A 20,967-nucleotide genomic window follows, 5' to 3' on the forward strand; every position below is an offset into this window, starting at 1 on the left:
TAGGGATATTCTGTGTATTTTTCATAAATCTGTGCTATCCTTATGGGAGGTTGTTCAATCTGGTTTTTTTCTGTTGTCTTTTTTTTTTTTTTTTATGTTTTCTATTTAATTGCTTTTGAATTTCAGAGAAAAATAAAGATCCTAGCACTGATACCTGACTGTTGTCTGATTTAGAAGGAAATATTAAATCATCTACAAACTGTCCCAAGAATCTGAATCCATAGGCTAGGCAGCATCACTGAATCTAGCTTGTCAAGCCTTTAAAAATATTGAAGTACAGAGCTTTCATTGGGTTTTGTTTTGCAGTGAAGATGATTCTCAGAGAGTCATTCAAAAGTAGCAGCTGTGACCAACAAAATATTTTGGAAAAGCAGTTAACAGAAATATCACCAAGATTACGCTGCTCTGAAATTCTTGTTCAACTACTTTTTCATTATTACAGCATGATCATCCAATGGATTGATATGAAAACAGACAGAAAATGTATTTTGTGCACTAAGGTTTGCGTTGCTCCTGGAAGAGTTTAAAAGTAGGATTTTCAGTGCCTGTAGCTTCCAGCCATATTCAAGGGCACCTTGATTTAACTGTAAGCAGTGCCCCAGTGTATAGTCATAGGGTTATTTCTGCTCTTTGGGGAGAAAATCAGGCTGCAAATGCACACATCCTTCATGGCAAAATATCTGTCTAGAGAGAGGAAAGCAGATATATGTATAAGGGTAAAAATCCCAAATATAGCCTCTAATAGGTGTGATAATTATTTTCAGGAAAAAGTGATAAGATGCAGTTTAAATCCATTGGGCACGTTGTTCCAATGAATGTGCAGTGTATTTATTAGGGTACTCAAAGGATTTATAGCTGCTCCAAAGAAGTACATCTGCTCTATGACTACAGGCAACTTTAGTTTCTAGGGAAAGTTTTTTGAAACTTTGTTTAATATGCTTTAACCTCTTGCATGCTGACTTGACATACCTAAAAGTGAGTTGCCTCACACAACCTTCACAGGAAAAGGCTAAACAATAGCATCCATCTGCTCTGGATGCTCACACTGGGCATCTAACACCTCTGGCTTGACACCACCTCCAAGTATACACCTCCCAAAATTTTTGTAATTCCTGGTTTCTGGGAAAGGAAATCGGGTTATGAAGACTGGATGGAATTATAATTTTTCTTGTAGTATCTGATTTAGATGACTTCAGCGTGCAGCAGTTGTTAAGTACAGGGGAGTATATGAATATGTACACACATGGAATGATCTGCTGGTCCTAAAAAATGGGTGTGCTTGGTAAAACAGCCCAACAGGAGCCCATGTCTACATTGCACAGCTCTACATGCTTTGACCCAACAAATCTCCTGCCCTTTAGCTATGCTCACACTGGCAGATCTGTAGTGTGGGGTGCCAAGGAAGAGTCTCTTAAGCCTCCTCTCATGCCTGCAAGGGTTCACTCATGTTCCCCTCAGGTGTTCACAGACCAAAGCTGGAGCTATCACAACCCTGGGAGCTGATTACCAGACCACAACCTCCAAGTTACCCCAACCACACAGGACAGACAGAGGCAACTGAGACAGGTGTGCTGCACAAAGGAAGAAGAAAATGAGATAGAGATAAAATTGAAAAATCAAAAGCAAAAAAAAATATTCCAATAAAATAAGAAGTAATGAATTTTTCATTACATTCCAGTGCAAGTTATTACCACTGTGACAAAAAATATTTTGACCCTCATCGCCTCTTCTCATAGCTGCTGAATAACTTCCCCTCCTCATGTGTGCCCATTTGTGGCTCAAGATGTGAACCAGAGAGAATGAAACTGCTTGCTTGATATTTAGGGCAGGGTAGTCAACAACTGTTTGCTCTGCTGGCAAATGACCCATAGGTCAGGTCCAGATGGATGTTGCCATTCAGAGTGCTGACTCAGGGAGAGCAGGAATGCCAAATGAATGAGCAATCATCTTGGTATTTTGTTTAGCATGGAAAATTCAATTAGAATTCTGTACTTCTCCTGCTTCTTGTTCTTCCTTGTGGCAATCTTTTTACACAACAGCAAGATGTTAACAGTGCAGAATAAAAGGCATGCTAATAATTTTCCTTTTCTTTTTTCCCCTGAACACCGCATTTGCTTCTTGTTCTTTATTCCGTTATACATAGCAATTAAATAAAGAAAAACTGGTGCTGGGCTGTTTCTTTCTACAGGGATTTTAAATTTTTCAAGCCACTCCTCTCTGAGCATTTGTACATTTGAAAGCAATTGTGCATTTGCTCCCTTTCCTCCACAAACACCAGGTCCCCTCTAGGAAACTGCTGTTCTTGTATGCAAAAATGTAAGAGCAGTGAATAGCAGTGGAACTGAAACCCATTTTCATCTGTTTCTTTCCTTTTTTATCCCAAGTGTTATCTTATTCATTATGAAATATTTCTGTTCCTCTATTATATTTTTTCTGGGCTTTTTTTCTTTTTCAAATTCCCTGTGTCTACACAGGGTAGATGTGGCTTTGATGGACAGATGATCTATGATAGTTTGAGACATCTGACAGAATATGACTTTGGCCTGCATAAATTACTGTCAGGGAATTTTCAAGGAAGTACTGAAATAAATTTGCAGTGACTCAAAAATGTGTTATAAATCATAACATAATCCCCACCGTGGAATGATTTGATACTTAAAACAATTAAGTGAGTTTTTTACTTTAGGTGTATCCTCATAATTTTTCCTTATAGTTTAACTTCTCAAACTGCTCTGAGCCCTTTGAGGAAAATATTTTAGAAGGGAAAATTTTCCCTGTCCCTTGCCAAAAATCATATTTCTTTTCTGTCAAGTTTGTGTCTCTACTCTCACAGGTAGTTCAGAGATGGCAAGGTTTGGCCTTTCCTCACATACTTGTATTGGCTCCTACAGAGGGTAACTAGGATCCTTCTACATTGTGCCACTACCTTCCTGATCCTTTACTACTCCAAGTCACCAAATCCCAGCTTTTCAAATGACATTCTTGAAATACTCCAATTAAGAGGATAAGAAGTGAGAGTTTGTGAAGCTCAAAATCCTTATGGGATCTTGAAAATATTCTTCAGGCAGTGGCCTATATTTTATGCATTCAGTGTCAATGGTAGCTTTGACTCAGTGAGAGTAATCTCTTCTGTCTGCTGAAGAGCTCCTGACTGGAAAATAACTAAAATAGACAGAAAATGTGAATGTTTCTATTATTATCTTTAGCTCCCTTATGACACTACAGTTTGTTAGGGTGTATATTCTTTTTTTTCCATTTTGAGTTTTTTCTACACTGTGAAGAACTCCAGAGTTATTTTTGTAGACAAAATTGCAAATTTTCTAGATTTTTCACTCCCAATCCTCTGACACTGCTTTTCTTAAAATCTGCAGTCTCCACTCTTATAGTAAAACACATCTAAATTTCCAGGTTTTGTGACTATTACTAAACTCCCTGAAACGTGGATTTCAAAGCTTCTAGATTTTGGAGGCAAATAAACCGCAGCACTCGTTACTTTTATAATGTCGTTATTTTTATGATAGACTCCTGACCATGATCCCCAAACGCCTGCTGATGCTGAAAAGCATCAGCAGACAAAGGTGGGGCAGACACTTAAAAAAAAAAAGCCGAACAAATAACCAGTGCACAGCTGCCTGGCTGGCACAGAAGCTGGGCTGCTTTTAAGCTCCTGTGTGCGAGGAGCAAGCATCCATCTTCTGTCCAACTACTTGCTTCCATCAGGAGCAGTAACTGTCAGGAGGCTGTCTGCCAGCTACAGGCAGCTCTGCAGCTCGGCTGTACCTGTTTGTTCTCAGAGACAGCTGTGAAGAACAGGCGGGATTGCCTGGGCTTCGAGGGGAGAATGAGACAAGAATATTTTACTGCTCTTTGTGAAGTGACTCACTAGATATCCATTGCAAATTGATTGCTTTGAGTCCTGTAGCTTTCCTTTCACCACCCACCCTGCCCTCACAGCCCACAGCAGAAGATGCAGAAGAGATGCATTCCCGTTTTCTATTTGTATTTGGAAATATCCCAGCGACAGCATCCCTGTCCCAGCGGAACCATGCAGCCTGTCTTCCCCCTACAGCCTCTGTGACGCTGGGGCCTCTTGCATTTGCACTAAAGGGAAGGGGAAGGTGCAAGCACAAAAAGGTGGAAAGAAAAAAAATAACAAAATCAAGTTTACATTCACAGCTTCTTCTTGACTCGGGCCTCTTCCCTTGGCAGCATCCAGAAAGTTGTGTGTCCCCCTCAGCAGTGTGGTGACACAGAGTTCCCTGTTGCCAGCAGCATGCTTGTGGTGGCAGGGAGATGGAGTACCTGTTGTGGCCCAAGAGCCACAACAGATACTCAAGCAGCAACACCAAGCCTACTTGCATGCTGTGTTTACCTGCTTGATTTAATATAGCCTGAATTGTGCTATATTATCACTGCTGTTAGGCAGACGTGTTGGGAGAAGTGGGGAGACTTTTTACCTGATGCAGAATTCAAGAAGGGAAAATAGAGTTTTCATTGTAAGGAAGGTACTAGAGATGTAGGGGAATGCTTTGCTTATCCAGTGACTCTCTGATTTCAAGTAATTTGCTTAGTATATGATTATTTTTTCATCTATATGGGATGTTCCTTTCTTCTCTTCATTTTTCTATTTGGGATAAAAACTCTTTGGGACAGAGAGCTCATTCAAATTCACACAGTATGCTTCAAGTGCTGGAAACTGTGCTCATTCTTATCCATCAGTGTTTGCTCTTTAAATTGGCCAGATTAGATTTCACAAATGGTTTTGCAGTGTATTGAATTTATGGCAGAGGTGAGCTGTGCACCTTGAATTCATACTGCTCACCAAGTCACAGGGCTCACACTGAGGACTCCAGATATACATATCTGCTTCAAAGAGAACCAAAGAAGGGGTCCATTTCCTGATTCAGGAGTAGATTGAGCACCAGTTTTGAAAGAATATCTAAATTCATGACTTTCTACCCAGCCATGGCAGAAAACAGGGAATTGATTAGTCTCATAAGATTTTTGCTGATTTAGGATAAAATCTTATGAGAACACCCCGTTATTTTGCTATACTTCAATCTGGACTTAAATTTTGTCCCTCTCTTGGAGTGATTCTTAGCACCGGCAGTAGCTGGACCCACACCCAACCTCTCCATCTCCTGTCTGCATCTGCCTGGGTCCCTGGCAGCCCTGAGGAAGCTGCATGCAGTTGTTCTGTGAGGATCCGGTAATTGGGGTACTTAACCCTATCTTGAAAGGACAAGAGAGTGCAAGTCCACCTCAGCTCCCCTGCTCAGTGGGAAGGCAGTGAAAGCCATTAGTATATTGACACAGCAGATTGACACTACCAGGCTCTCTCTGACTCTGATTGTTTTCCTGATAAGCACTTTCCCTGCTGAGCTTACTCATCCTGCTAGAAATATCTTTTTACATAACTTTGTGTCTCTGAAAACATTACCTTTTTCATTCTCAATATTTTGTGATTTTCACATAGATGTTTTAACAATTTATATTGCATGTGATTTAACACCAAGTTGTTGATATCTTTCTCATCCCTGAAACAACTCTGAAAATGAAATTGTGGCATCTTCCTTGGAGAGTCTGGAAAAAAAAATTTGGCAAAAAAAAAAAAAAAATACAAAACTACATATCACTACAATGAGCAATTGCAACATCACATAGCCTCTATGCTGACTTTTCATTTTTTCCTGACTGTATATATTCACTACTTGTAACAATGTGGATTTGTATGTATTTGGATTAAAATAATCCAGAAGGAAAATATCCAGGCCATTGAAACAAAGCTCCACCTCCAGAAGAGAATGACTGGCAACTAGAAGAGTTAGGGGAGGCAAATCTACCAGGCATTATTTGGATGGAATAAATTGTGATGTTAGAACAAGCAGGAGTTTGCATGGTACGGCTGTAAGTTTGGGGTGTTCCCATAGAACATCAATAATGGGAATATATAAATCTAGATTATGATGTGGAGAAGAGCACTCTACTGTTCTAATGCCTTGCTCTCTGCAGCTGCTCTCCCTCGGGCTGAGTCTGTGGGACCTGGGGATCCCCTGAGATAACAGAGCCTGAAAAGTTTGGCTTTGAATCAATGAGAGTCCTCTGAGAACTTCTTCAGTTTGGAAAGCAAAGGAGATATGTCAAGAAGTAACTACTAGAAGAAGTGAAGTTAAATGTAAGGCTACTTCAAGTATGAAGTACAATTATCCTTGCTCTGTAATGAAAGGACATATCCAGCTCTTGCTGCCCTTTGAAATCGTACACTTCTCACAGCTCTTAGGAGGCTTCAACTATTTTTCTGCTGTAACACAGGCAGTTTCTTTTAAACCCTTGAGTTTTAAGAGAAGAAACAGCCACTTCAGGTACCAGATAAACATTTCCAGGACAAATTAAAGTCTATGTTAGCTTGAAATACTCTATTAATATTTGTTTACATTAGCTATTAACATTTTTGCTTGGAGAGATGAAGGATTGTTCAGAAAGAATCAGTGCTTAACGGCTTAGCCTTGCCACAGAAAAGCCTCTGGCATTTTATCTTTAAGATTCCAACATATTTCTGTTGCTACTTTAATACTTATCTGCAATAAAAAGCTGATTCCTCCGAGTGCTTTGGATTTGCTTGAATCAGATTTATAGACCAGCTTTTTTAGCGCTGCTCCTAGGTATTGCAGGGAAAGGGAAAGCTGCTTCAGGTCCTACAGATTTCCATTCCAGGGCACGGATGTTTCCAGTACCTTCTACCTTCCAAAAGCAATGTTTTGATTTACTGGGAGTCAAAGTGTAGTGTTTAAATGGACGCATTTGTGGAAAGGAGGACACATTTATGGAAATGATATTTGGGCCAGGTTGCTCCACCATTGGACAGATTTCTGCCCTTTCATCTCTCCCCAGCCAAGATTAATGTTGAACGTGGCAGGAGTTTTGTGTCAGGCTTTACCAGCCTGTAAGCAAAAATGTCAGTGTTTTATTAAAATGGAAAGGTCCATTTGATGATGTGAGACAACGTTGCACTCTCTGCAGGGCTGTGGAGACTGCTGAAGGTAGGATTCCCAGGTGGGAGTTAAGACTCAGAAAGGTAGCAATGCCAAAGGCACATGCCTGTTTGCTTGTACTCTTTTGAAGCACAAGGCTGTCAGCTCTGAGCAGTGACTGTCTAGCCCCTGCACGAGCCATAGCACCTGCCCCTGGAGCCAGCAAACCTGCGGCGTGACACACCAGCATTTCTGGGCCACAGATGGCAAGGAGCCTTCTGCGAGATAATGTCAGCTCTCACGCAGACCCGCAAATTATTTTCCTGAAAAACATGCAGTAGGCAACCTGGATTGTTTTAAAATGCCTGTTTCAAGTCAAAGCTCAATGAAACAAAATTCAGTTAGGTCATCCAAGACAGCACCCTGGGTGGTCACATATAAATCACAAGTTACAGGAGACTTGCCCAGATCCCTGCAGGTGTCTCAAACGGCACTAGAAACTTGAGTGAGTCTGTGTTGGTTTCTGGGGATTGTGACATGAATGTAGATACATAAGTGTAGGAGTATTAGTGTGGAAGCTGAATGCACCCTAACTCTCTGAAATTATACATGTGTTATTCTGAGAATTCAGTAAGGTTAATAGCTATTCTTTACTGTTATTAAAGGCCTTAACTTTTTTCTTGTCAGAGAGGCGATAGCTGTCAGAGACAATGACAACAAAAAATCCTTTCGTTTTACTTTCAAATACTCTGATGAGAAAAGTCTTGCTTTGTAAAGTCACCTGGCTCATTTGTTTTATTTCACAAATTACCCAGGCACTCATTTGTGCTTTATAACTGGAATTCTGCATTAGTTCTTGATCAGAAGAGCTGTCATCTGCTTTTCTGCAGATTCAGAAACATGAATCACAAGCAGGCAGTTATTGGTAAAGCTCCAGACCATTTCAAGTCACAAAGTCAGGGGGCAAAAAAAAAAAACACCTGTGGAAAACAAAAAGCATTTGTTGAGCAAGAAGACCTGGGTGAAATTCTCAAAACTTCTCTGCCCTGAGAAAGTATCAATAACCATAAAATTTCACAGCCCCCTTTTTAGAACCACAGCCTTAATGTTTTGTAGGGAAAATAAAGCTTTGGTTAACCTTGGCACTGGCAGACCTCATTAAAATAACAGCCTGTCACTTTCGAGTTTAAAATAACAGGGTTGTCAGTTTTATATTCAGCGGAACAATCTACGGGTCTTATTCTCTGGGAAACACAGCGGGTGTGCTGAGGGAGGCTGGCAGCAGCATCAAGACTGAGCAACACTGCCATCTCGAGGGCCCCCCAAATCCAGTGTGCTCCCTGGCAGCTGGGGCAACGTGATGCTCAAATCCTGCTGAGTCCATGTGGCACATGCCTCACTTTTTAAAAAGCTGAAAATAATCCGCCGTCAAGTGCATGGTGGTTTGGCAACTGCTTGGCATTTAAATTTATTTTGTGAGAAAGTATGGAAATGTATAATGTATGAAAAGAAAAATTTCCATATAGAGCAAATAAAGTTCTGCCTCGCTTGTTTTATAATCGAAGAAAGTCACCCTCACTGAGGTGCCTAGTGTGCATTGAAATTTTGGGCACCTAATGAGCCGTTCTAAACAAAAATGTGCGCCTAAGCTCCCTACATCTAATCAGTGGAGAAATGAAGGTGCCTTTAATAAAATGTCTGAGAGAGATCCTGTTTAGCTAAATTGCTGGGTGAGAATAGAGGGAGCCTGCTTCAGTTGCTCATACATAAATGGCTAGTGCCTCCACAATATCTATATGAAGATGAGAGAAGTAACAAAGGACACACAGGAGACATATCTTTCTTGGGGGACAGTCCCTAAAACTTAGTGAACTGCTTTTCATTAAGCCCATTTTTCAAGGAAAACTGTGTGTCAGTTAAAATACCAAGCTGTCCTATACTATGCTGCTTGTGACATATGATTCTTGCCCTGACTGTGACACACAGGTGCAGCAGACATATAAACATAACAACTTAGTTAGAAACAGTATACAATATGTGCTTGCTAGCCTAGTCCTTTTAAACAAATTGCTGGCTGTTAGTCTTAGAATGCTTTCAGGTTAAATCCCTAATGGACATAAATCGATGTATGAAAGCCTGGTGCAGTTTTCTGCTGGTATGGCAGAACACAAATGAAATGGTGAACTGTTTGTTCTTCCTACCTGGCCATGCCCATGATGAAGGGCATGCCTCTCACAATTCCACATGCAGCTCAGGTACTCAAGCACCATATCCACAAATCCATTATCCAGCTGCCCACCATTACACAAGGTCTACATTATTTTTAATAAAGACAGCAAGGGTGCTGAGTGTGTGGCTGGGTGTCTTAGTTCCAGGGCAGAGCAAACAAAAAGCTTGTCTGGTTTTTCACTGGAAAACAATGTAGCATGAAGAAGTGGCATTAGTTATACGTTGCTTGTGAATGAAAGGGCAAAGGAGTCTGTGATTAAAGAAATTGAATAGACACGAACATGGCTCGTGATGGCTGCTTTCATGTCTGCTCTCTGAAACAAAATGTCAGACCTCTTTGCACTCGATGTCTGTAGCTGTTCTGTCAGTGTGACACACTGTTAGAATATGCTTTACATACGTGGCCTGAAGTCCCTGAAATCACAGCACCCCATCACAAGCAGCCACTTGAAACATCTGCCAAGTGTCTTTGCTGCCACATACAACCCACAGAAAACATCTGGGCTGGCACCCTGGTACCCCAGAGAAGCAACTTCTAGTGAACAACCAGAAAGATTTGTACATTTTTCCAGGTCATAAAGGCTTAATTCAGAATGCATGTTGCATCAAGACATCTCTGAGCATCCACAAGGAGAAGGTGTTGACAGAAAGGCAAGCTGAATATTCTGCTTTCACTTCAAAAGGAAAATCTTTCCAAATTGCAGAATAAACAAGAAAAAATGCAATTCAAAAAACATCAGGAAGAAGAAAGAGGTTAATGGGAAACATTTCTTCTTAACGTAAAAACCCATATTATTTTATTTCATTTATTGCATTGAACCTATGTCAGATATGTGTGCCATCTTTGAACACAATTTTAGCATCTTGTGATAGTCTAGAATTATATGGGTGGGGATGATAAATCTGGAAGGAATATGAGATGGTCTCGGCAGGGGAAGATTTGACAGAATATAACAAAAAGAAAAAAAAAGGGAATTTACTTTAAAAAAATTTATTTTAGGGACTCCACATTTAAAATTTGCTTTTTGTCCCCAATTACTTTTGATCATATTGCCAAACATGCATTCTTCCATCAGAAATTAAGCCAAAATGATTCCATTGGCAATTGTCTGCCTCATTCACAAGCAAGGGCCTTTCTGCAATCTTTCATGCCTTATGAAAGTGAAACTGATATTCAGCACACTTTTATTTTTACATGGTATATTCAAAACTTACTTTGAATTCTCATTTTATCCAAATGTCCTGAAGTAAAACAAGGAATGCTAGGATCTGATTCCTACTAAAGTGATGGGCTTGCTTTTAGATCACTTCATGACTTTGGCATGCAAGGTGAGTAAAGACAGAAACATAGGTCAGCTTTATTTACCTTAACTGAGCCCATGCTGATAGGCCTGGAACTGAGCTCATGGGTGCCCCTTCCGAGTTCTCCTGAGGAATTGCATGGCATATGTGACTGACTTGTTTGTGTAAGAAGTCAGTGGCAGAAATACAAAATAAACTGTGTTTCTCAGTGTAGGGTGTGGAGCTAAACAATTACTGTAACTCTGGATATGAGTTTTTCTTTGCAAATTATGCAAATACTTAACTTTTCTCACTTACACATTAATGCCTTTCTTCTGTTCACAATTATAGATCAAGACAAGGCTATTTTAATATCCATTTTTTATGTCCCCAATAAATTAAAAATTTTACTTTTTGCGTGTTTCTCGCAATATCTTTTTTCTTATGAAAAAGTATTGTGATTCAGAGAAAGTTTCATACCTCCAAAGTAGCTGGAAAAAAGGATATTTCAATATAGTATCAGGGCTATGTCAGGAAGATAACTAGGGAAAATCAAGCTAGCTACAGCCAAAGATATCCAGCTGTCTTAATCCCTATAAATCTCTGCTAGAGCAAGTGGAAAGAAAGTATGTAAAATATCAAAACTGCATGTGTCTCATATTTAAATGTTTCCACAGAAGTCTAACCAAGCTTGAAGGTTAATCTTTAATTCAAAGAATAGGAAATACCCAGGAATCATTTACAAGGCCACAGGTCACTAGGGAATAGAGTAGTCTGACTTCATAAATCACAAGCAAGCAATGTTAACTGAGTCCTTAGTGGGTTCTATCTCATTTTCAAGGGTCTATACATCTGTTACATAGCTTTTAAATGCTGGTGGCGATCAAAACAATGTACAGAGGAACATGTGTAACCATGGGGACTAATAAGAGAATTTCTGTGGTCATGCTTGACAAGATCCCAGAACTGAAGCCTCTGAAATCCACAGGCAAAAGTTTAACATGTCATGGCAGGCATTACATCTCCTAATTCTGTTCTGCATTTAAATTTACATTAAAAGTACTCCAAAGTCATTTCCTGCCCAAATATTCATCTCACAGAAATGGCCATCAAGCTACTTCCTAAAATAGGAGGTGAATCAATCAGTGTTCAGAATTCCTTTAGCAAAGCCACCAGACACCACACGGCACTTCCAGAAAGTTTCAGGATGAGGTTCAAGGAACCAGTTAGACAGATGTGCAAACTCCAGTGCCAAAAACTGAGGATTAACAGAGGTCTGGTCAGACAGCAGGAAATGGCAAGACTCCAGAGACTTGAGTCCACCAAGTTGTGTAAATCTCCATGGTGAAATAAAGCAATAAGAAGGTGTGAGGTGGGAGATAGCTGTGAAGGGAAATATCCGAAGGACATAAAAAATTTTAAAATGCACCTGAATCGAAGGCATCTTTAGAGGCTGTAAATGGCAACATTTCCCTAAGCTGTAGTAATTTTTACTATTGCTGCCTTTTGTGAGTCATGCCAATGTCTGCTTCCCCCCAGGCTCCAAAATGGGAATAACGCCTCAGGAGGATGCCTCTAAGATTTAATTAGTTGTCATTTACCAACGATCCTGAGTAAAGTAAGACCATCTTACTTTATCAGGTGTACCTCCTTAACACAAATTAAAAAGAAAATCCATTAAGAAGTTTAATGATTTGTTATCTAATATAGAGTATGCAGATACCATTTAATATCTTCAGAAGAGACTGGGGAATGGGAGTCCTTATTTTGATTTTCAGGGAGTATCTGGAGAGCATGTGCAACATGTGAGCTGTGACAATCTCTCTCCATCCTTTTACTGGCTTCTATGAAAAGGAAAGGCTTCTACCCGAAATTACAGCCCTAAGAAGGGCTGGGGGGAAAATCACTTTCCAATAGGTGTTAAATCACTTGTTGAAAACAGAAGTCTGCAAGTCCTAGAGCACCAGCTCTAATTGGAATATGAGCAAAATCTGAATGTAACTCCAATCATATGAGTTTTGAATAGCTTTGCATAACTTCCAGCAAGCAATGAAGTTACTGCTCTGAAAGCTAACTACTCACAGCCAATATCAATCAGATTACTTGTGTAAATAGTCATCCAGGCAAAAGCAATAATAAGAAAATCTATCCCTTTGACTTTCGTGTTCAGCAAACTTATATTAATGGATCCTCCTCCCTATAATCTTTATTCCTTACACTTTCTACAGAATTCCTCTATTCTCACTGTGTCCTAGCAGGAATTTACACACCATGAACAATGGGCAGTTTAACTGAGTTGCTTGCACAGTGTGAGAGACCCAGTACAGTACTGGGGTACACTGCTTGTACCCCAGTAGAGACCTTGAGGTTTTTACCCTCAGCATGGGCAGAAAGGGAAGAAGAGGGATTGCTATCTCCCCAAAAACTCTGGTCCTGTGGACCAAAGACATCAGACAGGCCAGGCACCCTGAGACCATCTCCACTTCTGCCAAAGCCTTACTCACAGCCCGTAAACTGGAATTTATTTTTTGGCTTGACAGGGCTCCCCTATTGAGACTTTAAAGGCTTGCAAATGCCAGTAGTATCTCATGTGAAAACAAAGCAACTAGGGCTTGGCAAGGGGTGTGAAGAGATTTATAAGATGTCTATCATGGCAAGAAACACCGTCAACAACCCATACAGAAAAATACTGTCCTACTTATTTCTTGTGGATGAAAATTCAAACAGTGCTTCTGAAATAACATCCTCAGCTGTTTCTATCTCCTGGCTTATATAGTGACATTCCGCAGAGTTTAAGCATGGCAAAGCAGCATAGGCCATTTGTGAGGAGGGCTATCATGTCCTGAGGAAAAAGATAAAAGAGATAAATAGCTGAGTACAATATTGTACCTCAACAAACTAAAAGACAACCTCAAAATTGAATGGAGGAATGGAGAGCTTTTATTTCTTGCTTTTTAAAGAACAAAGCTTAGTGATTTCCTTTAAAAGCTATTCAACAAGCTCCCCTAAATCCTATTACAACTTAATGTGAAATGCATCTGTTTCCATAAGACCCACACTGGCAGCATTCATCCTTTGTAGTCTGTCCTTTGTTGTTTTTCTATCTTTTCTTGTAGATTTCTCCACTGTAGTATACCATACACAAAACAAGAACTGATAAAATTTTAGTCAGAGCATTTATTTATTAAGTTGATGCTGGAAATTCAGTTTGTTCCTGCTTGCCACCTGAATCATGCCAAATTAAATTCTTGTTCAAGGAATTTATAAGGTAAAGAAATTGTTTCAATACTGTCCCAATATTTCTTGCATGTGGATTCTGTATTCAGCTACAGATATTGAGCTACACATAATAGCAAAGATGAATATAGTCTCTGCATGACTTCTCACTGTAACTGAGATCCAAATGTACTGCAATGTATTCAGCCCGTGTATCTTAAATCAGTTCAACATCAGCTCAGCACTGCACCATTTTTTTAGAACCTGCACATGTAGCTGTCTATATAATATTTTTCTAAGGCATGACCAAGCTGGTGGGTTTATCTGATGTACACTATTTAACTGAATTCACATTCAGCAGACTGTGAGGCATATTAATTCTTAAAAAGGTGTATATTTAGAAAATCTTAGATAAACAGAAACTAGGAAGCGCAAGATGCAACATGCTTTTATTAATGTTTTGCCTGTGGAAAAAGGTGACTTTGATTGTTGTATGTTCTGAACTCAAATGCTGGGTGTCTTGTTTTTAAACATAAGGAAACTGAGTTTTAGCACCTTTAGCTTTTTTAACCTTCACCATCATCACCATTACAAATTTATGCAATGTATTGTTTAACATTATCATTAGTGTGACTGATGTTTTTTAATCTGTTTTCCCTCTCATTGTCTCTTAATCAGGTAACAGACATTAAAGAAAAGCTAAAGCTCTCTAAAAAGTTCTGGTCAACATTGCCCTACACAATCTGCAAGGATGAGCGAGTGACAGCGGGTCCGTCCGTCGAGGAGGACTGCTGGAATGGCCACACCAAGGCGAGGTGAGGTGGACCCCTCTCCACCCCTCCCGGTCCAAATCCCCATCTGGCCTGAAGCATTCATGAAACGGGGTATTTCACAAAATTGTTTGTGAGGGTGAAACAGAAATGGGGAGAACAAGTCATTGTCCACACGCTGCTTGTAGCCAAGATTTCTTATTGTCAGAATGCCATTAAAGCCAGAGTGTGAGCCAGGGTAAATGTGCACAGAGGGTCAGCATGCGAAGGGAGAAAATGTGCATTGGTTCAGCTCCAGAAGGATAATTTATACTGAGATTTCAAAAAGCTCTTTAGGTCCATTTAGCATCCCTGTGTTGGGACTGACAGCTTGTGAAGCAATTGCACTCTCGGGATACCATACTGGGATGAAACAGAAATTGGAATTTCAACTCTACTTGCTATTGGCTGGCAAAGCTTAGGGCTATTTACTTGGGGGGGGGGGGGGGGGGGGGGGGGGGCGGGGTGTGCAAAAAATGAAAAATCACCACCAGAGAATAAATCTAGAACTCCTACTTATCTTGTATAAAGATTTGACCTTATGTTACTTCTTCAGAGATAACTGTGATCATCTGCCCATGTTTGTGATGAGTATTCTGTGAGTTTTAATTTTGAAATTTACTTGGCCCTGGCTGCAGCAGAGCAGGAGCCAGCAGATGAGCAGGTGTCTTCAAAAGTCCCAATGTGGATTCATCAGCTGACAGAGGAGAGGACTGATTATCCCTGCTGAGAGGGGGAGGAATTGGCTCAGGGACCATGCCAGGGGCATGGTTTAAGTGTGCAGCAGTATCTTGTGCTTTTGGGTAGACATGGGAAGTGGGGAGGTTTGAGTGTCTGGTGACAGCTGAATCTCCAGAGAAGTGACACATTCTGGCACTCAGGGACTGGAATCTTTATTTTCCTTTTACCTGAAGATACCTATGAAGACAGAATGTAAAAATGAGCCAAAAACAAAAAAACAACCAACCAGTTAAACAAACAATAGAAAAACATGAGACAAGCATGTAAAATATAAAAACAGTGAAAATAAGACAACATAGGGAAAAAACTTAGAAACTTGCTCAGTGTCATTTTAAATGGGTGTATGGATCGACAGCTGCATAATTAGGTTGCACCCACTTCACCATGTCATCATCTGATCATTTTGATAAGGAGCACAGTTTGCAGGAGGATGTTTCACACTGAATGCACACCATTTTTTCCTAGCCTTACTACATAGCCTTCAAAGGAATTCATTTTACAGACAGGAGGAGGGGGCTGTTTGGGATACTGTTAGCCCCTTGAATCCACTTATGGATGCATGTGAACAAATCTGTCCAAAACATGAGCCACTGCTTAGTTGCTAAGCCCCAGATCCAGAGAAAGCCCTTGGGGATTCAGAGAAGTACTAGGAGGAGTGTCTGGCTATTACAGGACTCATCATAAAGGAACGGTGTGAAAAGAGAAACAAAAATGTGTGGTTTCTCTTTGTCTATTTTATCCTTTCTTGTTATCAAGCTTTGAAAGGCATGAGCTCAGGCCTGTGCACTGCCAGCAGTTAAGCAGAATTTCAAGGCATGCCAGCTAAATGCCATGAGCCACATCAGGGTGCATGCATCAGTAAGAGATATATGCTGCTCTTTCTGCAAAAGAGCAGTCAAATCCCTTAATATCTATCTATTCCTCCTGGTATCGTACTTAACACTGGTGTGTGTACCACATCTGGCAAATACTTGGCAGCTCTCTTCTGCTCCTGCACTGAAGGGTTTGGCACAGCTTCCACATTTGTTGGGAGTTAAGGAGGTACATTTTATGCATACAGCTTTTCACCCATCTTTTGCAGAATTTATCTTATGAGAAGCCTGGGTTTCTTCATTATGCCTTCTGAGATTAATGTTCTGGAGAGAGCTGAGCAGTCCTCTGTTAATAATCTCCTTGGTAATTGAGCACAGATGTTTCACTGGATGTAGAGTGACAGCTTCAAAATATCACCTGAAGATACCATTTCAGCAAGTCCAGCCACTGCTTCTCTGCCCAGTTTCTGTTTAATATCCATTCACAAAGGAAATGTGTAGTCATGGTCTTAGTAACAGAATTCAATAAATGCTTCAGGTGGAGGCAATGGTAATAAATCAGAGAAACACCCCAGAATGCCATGGCTGTATATGAAATAGTATTAAAAACAATATTGAAAATAACTAGCTTTAAACGCAAAATCACCTCTTGGCTGGTGAACAAATACTTTTACTGCAGCAGAAAAACATTAAGGTTTCCTTGATCAGACTGATTAGTATCTGATATCAAATACTAGCTCACAAGAATGAGCATAGCAAAATCTGGCCAGTATTCATATATATATACATATATATTCGTGTGTGTCTGTGTCTGTGTCTGTGTCTGTGTCTGTGTCTGTGTGTTCACTGTCATAAGCTGTCATAAGCACCCCTGTGCTACATGAGGAGCTGCATGTTGAATTCCAGAGAATATGACAAAACCTGTGATAGAAAAAAAAGAAACTTAGCCACCTCCTCTCTTCCTAGACATTAATGCTGTAAGTAAGAAGACAGCATGGTGTTGGCAACCATTGGGAAAGGAAATTATTGCTGGGGTTTTAAACAAATCCTGTTCTGGAATAAAGAATTAGAAACTTGGAATTGCCAGATGGATATTATGCCTTATGTTTCACTTTACACATCACCTTTTGATGCTGCTTTTGCAGGGGAAGAGAGTTACAAACCTGAGATCACAGAGAATGAGAGCTTGGCTTTCTCCTGAGAGAGGCATTACACCAAGGTCATTTGTGGTTATTACACTCCCTAAATATCACTTTGCTGCCATGATTAATTTACAGTGACACCAGGTCACCAACTGAAGGTCGCCAAATCACAAGTAATCATGGCGTAACAGAGTCATCCATTTGGTGTTCTGGAAGGGTGCACTTGGCTTGTTGCTGATCCTGTACAAATAATGGTTTTAATCAGGTCACATCACGTAGAAACCAAGTGCTGTGGAAATAGGAAAATATTTATTAGATGGATGAATCTCTTTTTTTGAAAAATCCATATTATTAAAGATAATAATAATAGCTACTTCAGACAAAGTGCCTTTAGAGAGATGCCCAGCAGGATTTCTCCATCAAATTTGTATTCACAAAAGAACGTGAACATAATTTTATGTTTAAAGAATTAACATCTTCTACCAGATGTGCAGAGACAGATTTCTGAAAGCTATTTAGGATCTAAAAAACAACATTAAGATCAAACTTTGAAAATTTACCTCCCTCCCTACATGCAATTAAATTCTTAACAACAGCTGATGGCATCTTCACTAATTCTTCAGAATTAAGAAATTTTCCCAAGAATGATGGAAAATCAGGCTTTAGGACTTAAACCAACTATATATATATATATATATATATATATATATATAGTCCTTGAATATATGACTTCTTCTGAAGTAAGAACAGCAACCAAATCTGGAACCCTCTGATGTTCAGGAGAATAACCTTGAATTGCTCCAACCAACTCAGACAGCTCATTCCAACCAAAGCATCTGAGAGATTGTGCTCATGAACTATCATCCTGGTGCTCAAGCTCACCAGGGCTATAGACTTACTAACATGTCTTAGCTCTGAGAAGCTGTAATCCATGGAATAGATGATACTTGCATTCCTTTCCATAAGGAACCTATCACTCCTCCAAGCAGAAGAAGAAATAGAAGGATATACGAGACAGAAAAATAAAACAAACAGAAAAAAACATAGAGAAGGGGAATAAATAAAAGGAAAAATTAACGCTATAATTTTCAATATCTAGCTCAAAACTACAAGGTATGTCACCAAAGCAAACACAGGATAGATTCTCAGCTGTTCTGACATTCTCTTCTTCTCCTGCCACACATGTGGGAGTGTCTACTTCTGTGGCAGAGAGCTTTTAATTTCTGGTGAAATTCAGTGGGAAGAAAGACTCAGCAGGTCAGTGTTTGCCCTGAGAAAGTTGCTCACTGCTGTCCAGCAAAGCTTGCAGTGACAATGAGTTGAGTGTCCTTTAGCTGGATGTAGGCATAGATAACTGTTCAGCACCACTAGTGAAAGGGGGAATAAACCACTTCTCACTAAGTGTGAAAACTGCCTAATTTCAATTGATGGCTCTAGTTTATTTTTATATCTTAAAAAAAAAAAAAAAAAAAAAAAAAAAAAAACAAAAAACAAGGAGGGAGACCAATTTCAACTGGCAGTGAAGCATTTTCTTCCTCTCCTTGTGTCTGCTCAAGGTTTTCTCCGAGATGGAGGGGAAAATCCAGACTGAAAATATCCTATGGGGATTACCTCCTGAGCAAACAGAATCAGCTGAGGTGAACTAGTTAGCCAAACAAGCCAATTTTCCACTGAACTTATCTTTCTGGACCAGATGTGACTGGCTAAACCCAGCCCAGCCTGAGTAAGCCTCTGCTGTATTTTGTATTCTATTGCCTACAATCCTGTGCACCTGGAATAACTCCAGTACTGCCTAGGTGGCATGCCCCAGTTGTACTGTAAGCAGCTGCTGTGGCAGCAAAGTATGGAGAATGTTGCCCTTAAAGACAGATTCTTTTTAAAAATCAGATTTCTCCTTTTTTTCATCTTTTTCTTTTTTTTTTTTTTTTAATTGGGAGTGGGGGTGGGATGTCAATTCTACAGGCTTATATATGTGACTTGAAAGATTCATCAATCATTTTTAGACTTGAAAAGGAAGCAGACACTATGGAACATTAACAGGTTATTAAAAAAAATATGAGGAGGAAAAGAGAAGTGGTTTTAAATAGGCTTTGTGGTACTTGGCTATGATGTGCCAAAAGACATCTTTGCTGTGTCTGCTGAGACAAGCAAGAACTGTGGAAAGGCTAAGAGGAACAGAAAGCATTAATATTTTAGAAAACAACGTAAATTACACTAAAATCCTGACATAGCTGAGCAAGGAGCAAACACCAGAAAACAAACAAACAGTATTGTTCAGCTTCTCTATAATCAGAGGGCTAGCTTGCTTCTTTTTTCTTTTTTTTTTTTTCTTTTTTTTTTTCCTTTGCTAGGAGGACGGAAAGAAGAGACACTGATTCAGGCTGGCACTTCTCTTCATTTATAATGGGCATACAGTTCTTGTAATGGCCAGGCCTGCAAAGAGATCATTAAGGAGAGCAGAAGCAGCAGTAAAGCTTAAAATTCACAAGGGTGTCTCAACTTACGGAACTGCAGCAAAAGCAGCTGTGTTCAACAACTTTGCCCAGCCAGCAACAAATCTTCTGTCAAACCACGGTCCCAAGACATGGCTTTTATTCGGTGTGACTTAACCCTACCCCACACAAATATCAAAATATTTTTGTCAGAACATGTGCTGGGCTGCCTCTCCGAGGCTGCCACTCACAAAACACCTTGGGCTGCATGTTCTCATATCTGCATCAGTCCTTTAAAGAAAGGAAAACTATTCAAAGATACTTCATTCCAGATAGACTTTTCTGTCTTTCCTCTCCCCCTGCAAAAAAGGAGGTGAATTAGCTCAGTAATGAGGGCAGAATCCAGCTACACATTCAAATGTGTAAATTCAGGTACTTAAATATGGAGTGGGACAACAAGAAGTGTGTTGCCCAAGCAGTTGTAGTATCATTGGAGATTCTCTGGCCATCTGGGATGAGTGTGACACAGGATACTGCCTCCCCTCTGGACCAGAGCCTGGGCTAAAACTGCTTGAGCATTTTTGAATGCACCAATGTTAAGATGCCTGAAGAGACCCCCAATACCCTGTCAGTGTACTCAAAGAGGCAGTTTGCCACTGCCTGAATACACTTACCTACTGCTATGTCAGATGGTCTAAGTAGTCATGACACCTTCATGGAACTGGGAAATTAGACCCTGGACCTAGTGGATATTCAAACCCTACCGGAGTGGCAGCATGATGCCAAGCAGCTCACATCCTAGTGGCTAAAGTGGCATTCAAGACCCATTTCAGCTGCCTTAATACACACACTATAACTTTAGATGCCCCAGATATCCAGGCCCTCCCCTTAAATCCTGCAGACATGATCCAGAAAGCCTCACCTTTCAGAGCTCACCTTTCAGAGCTAGTGACAAGAAGAGGAGGAATAACTAAGAGCATTCAAATGGCACCAGCTGTCTATGTTTATGCAAGGAAATCCCAGCAGATGAAACATAATGAACTAGTCATTTGGCCAAAGGCACATGGGACTCTAACAGCTGTCCCTGCTCCACTGATGAATAAACTCCTGACTAGCTGTGACTGGATCTGGTGGTGGGTAGATCTGGTAAGAGTGGGACTCTGCTTATGCACAGACACTTGCATTTGAACACACAAGATTTGGTATGTGTGTAAACCTAAAGATTAATTTTCAGCCTTTCTAATTCTTTTGCTATTATGTCCTAAATGCCAAGGGAATTGAAGCATCCAGCTAACTGCTAGACAGTGTTAAGGCCATGGATCTCTTGTGACCTA

The 20,967-nt window shown here is 40.2% G+C and overlaps 1 protein-coding gene across 1 annotated transcript in view; it reads left to right on the top strand.

Annotated features, from left to right (window-relative positions):
* The window catches only part of GPC6 (glypican 6), a 716,537-nt gene that overhangs the window by 692,167 nt on the left and 3,403 nt on the right, over nt 1-20,967 (top strand). Inside the window, 1 exon segment of the mRNA XM_041423396.1 lies at nt 14,376-14,512. Coding sequence (XP_041279330.1) covers nt 14,376-14,512 — 137 coding nt within the window.

The sequence above is a fragment of the Onychostruthus taczanowskii genome, unplaced genomic scaffold (genome assembly GCF_017590055.1).
Source record: "Onychostruthus taczanowskii isolate IOZ18803 unplaced genomic scaffold, ASM1759005v1 scaffold77, whole genome shotgun sequence".
In the NCBI taxonomy this organism is placed as follows: domain Eukaryota; kingdom Metazoa; phylum Chordata; class Aves; order Passeriformes; family Passeridae; genus Onychostruthus; species Onychostruthus taczanowskii.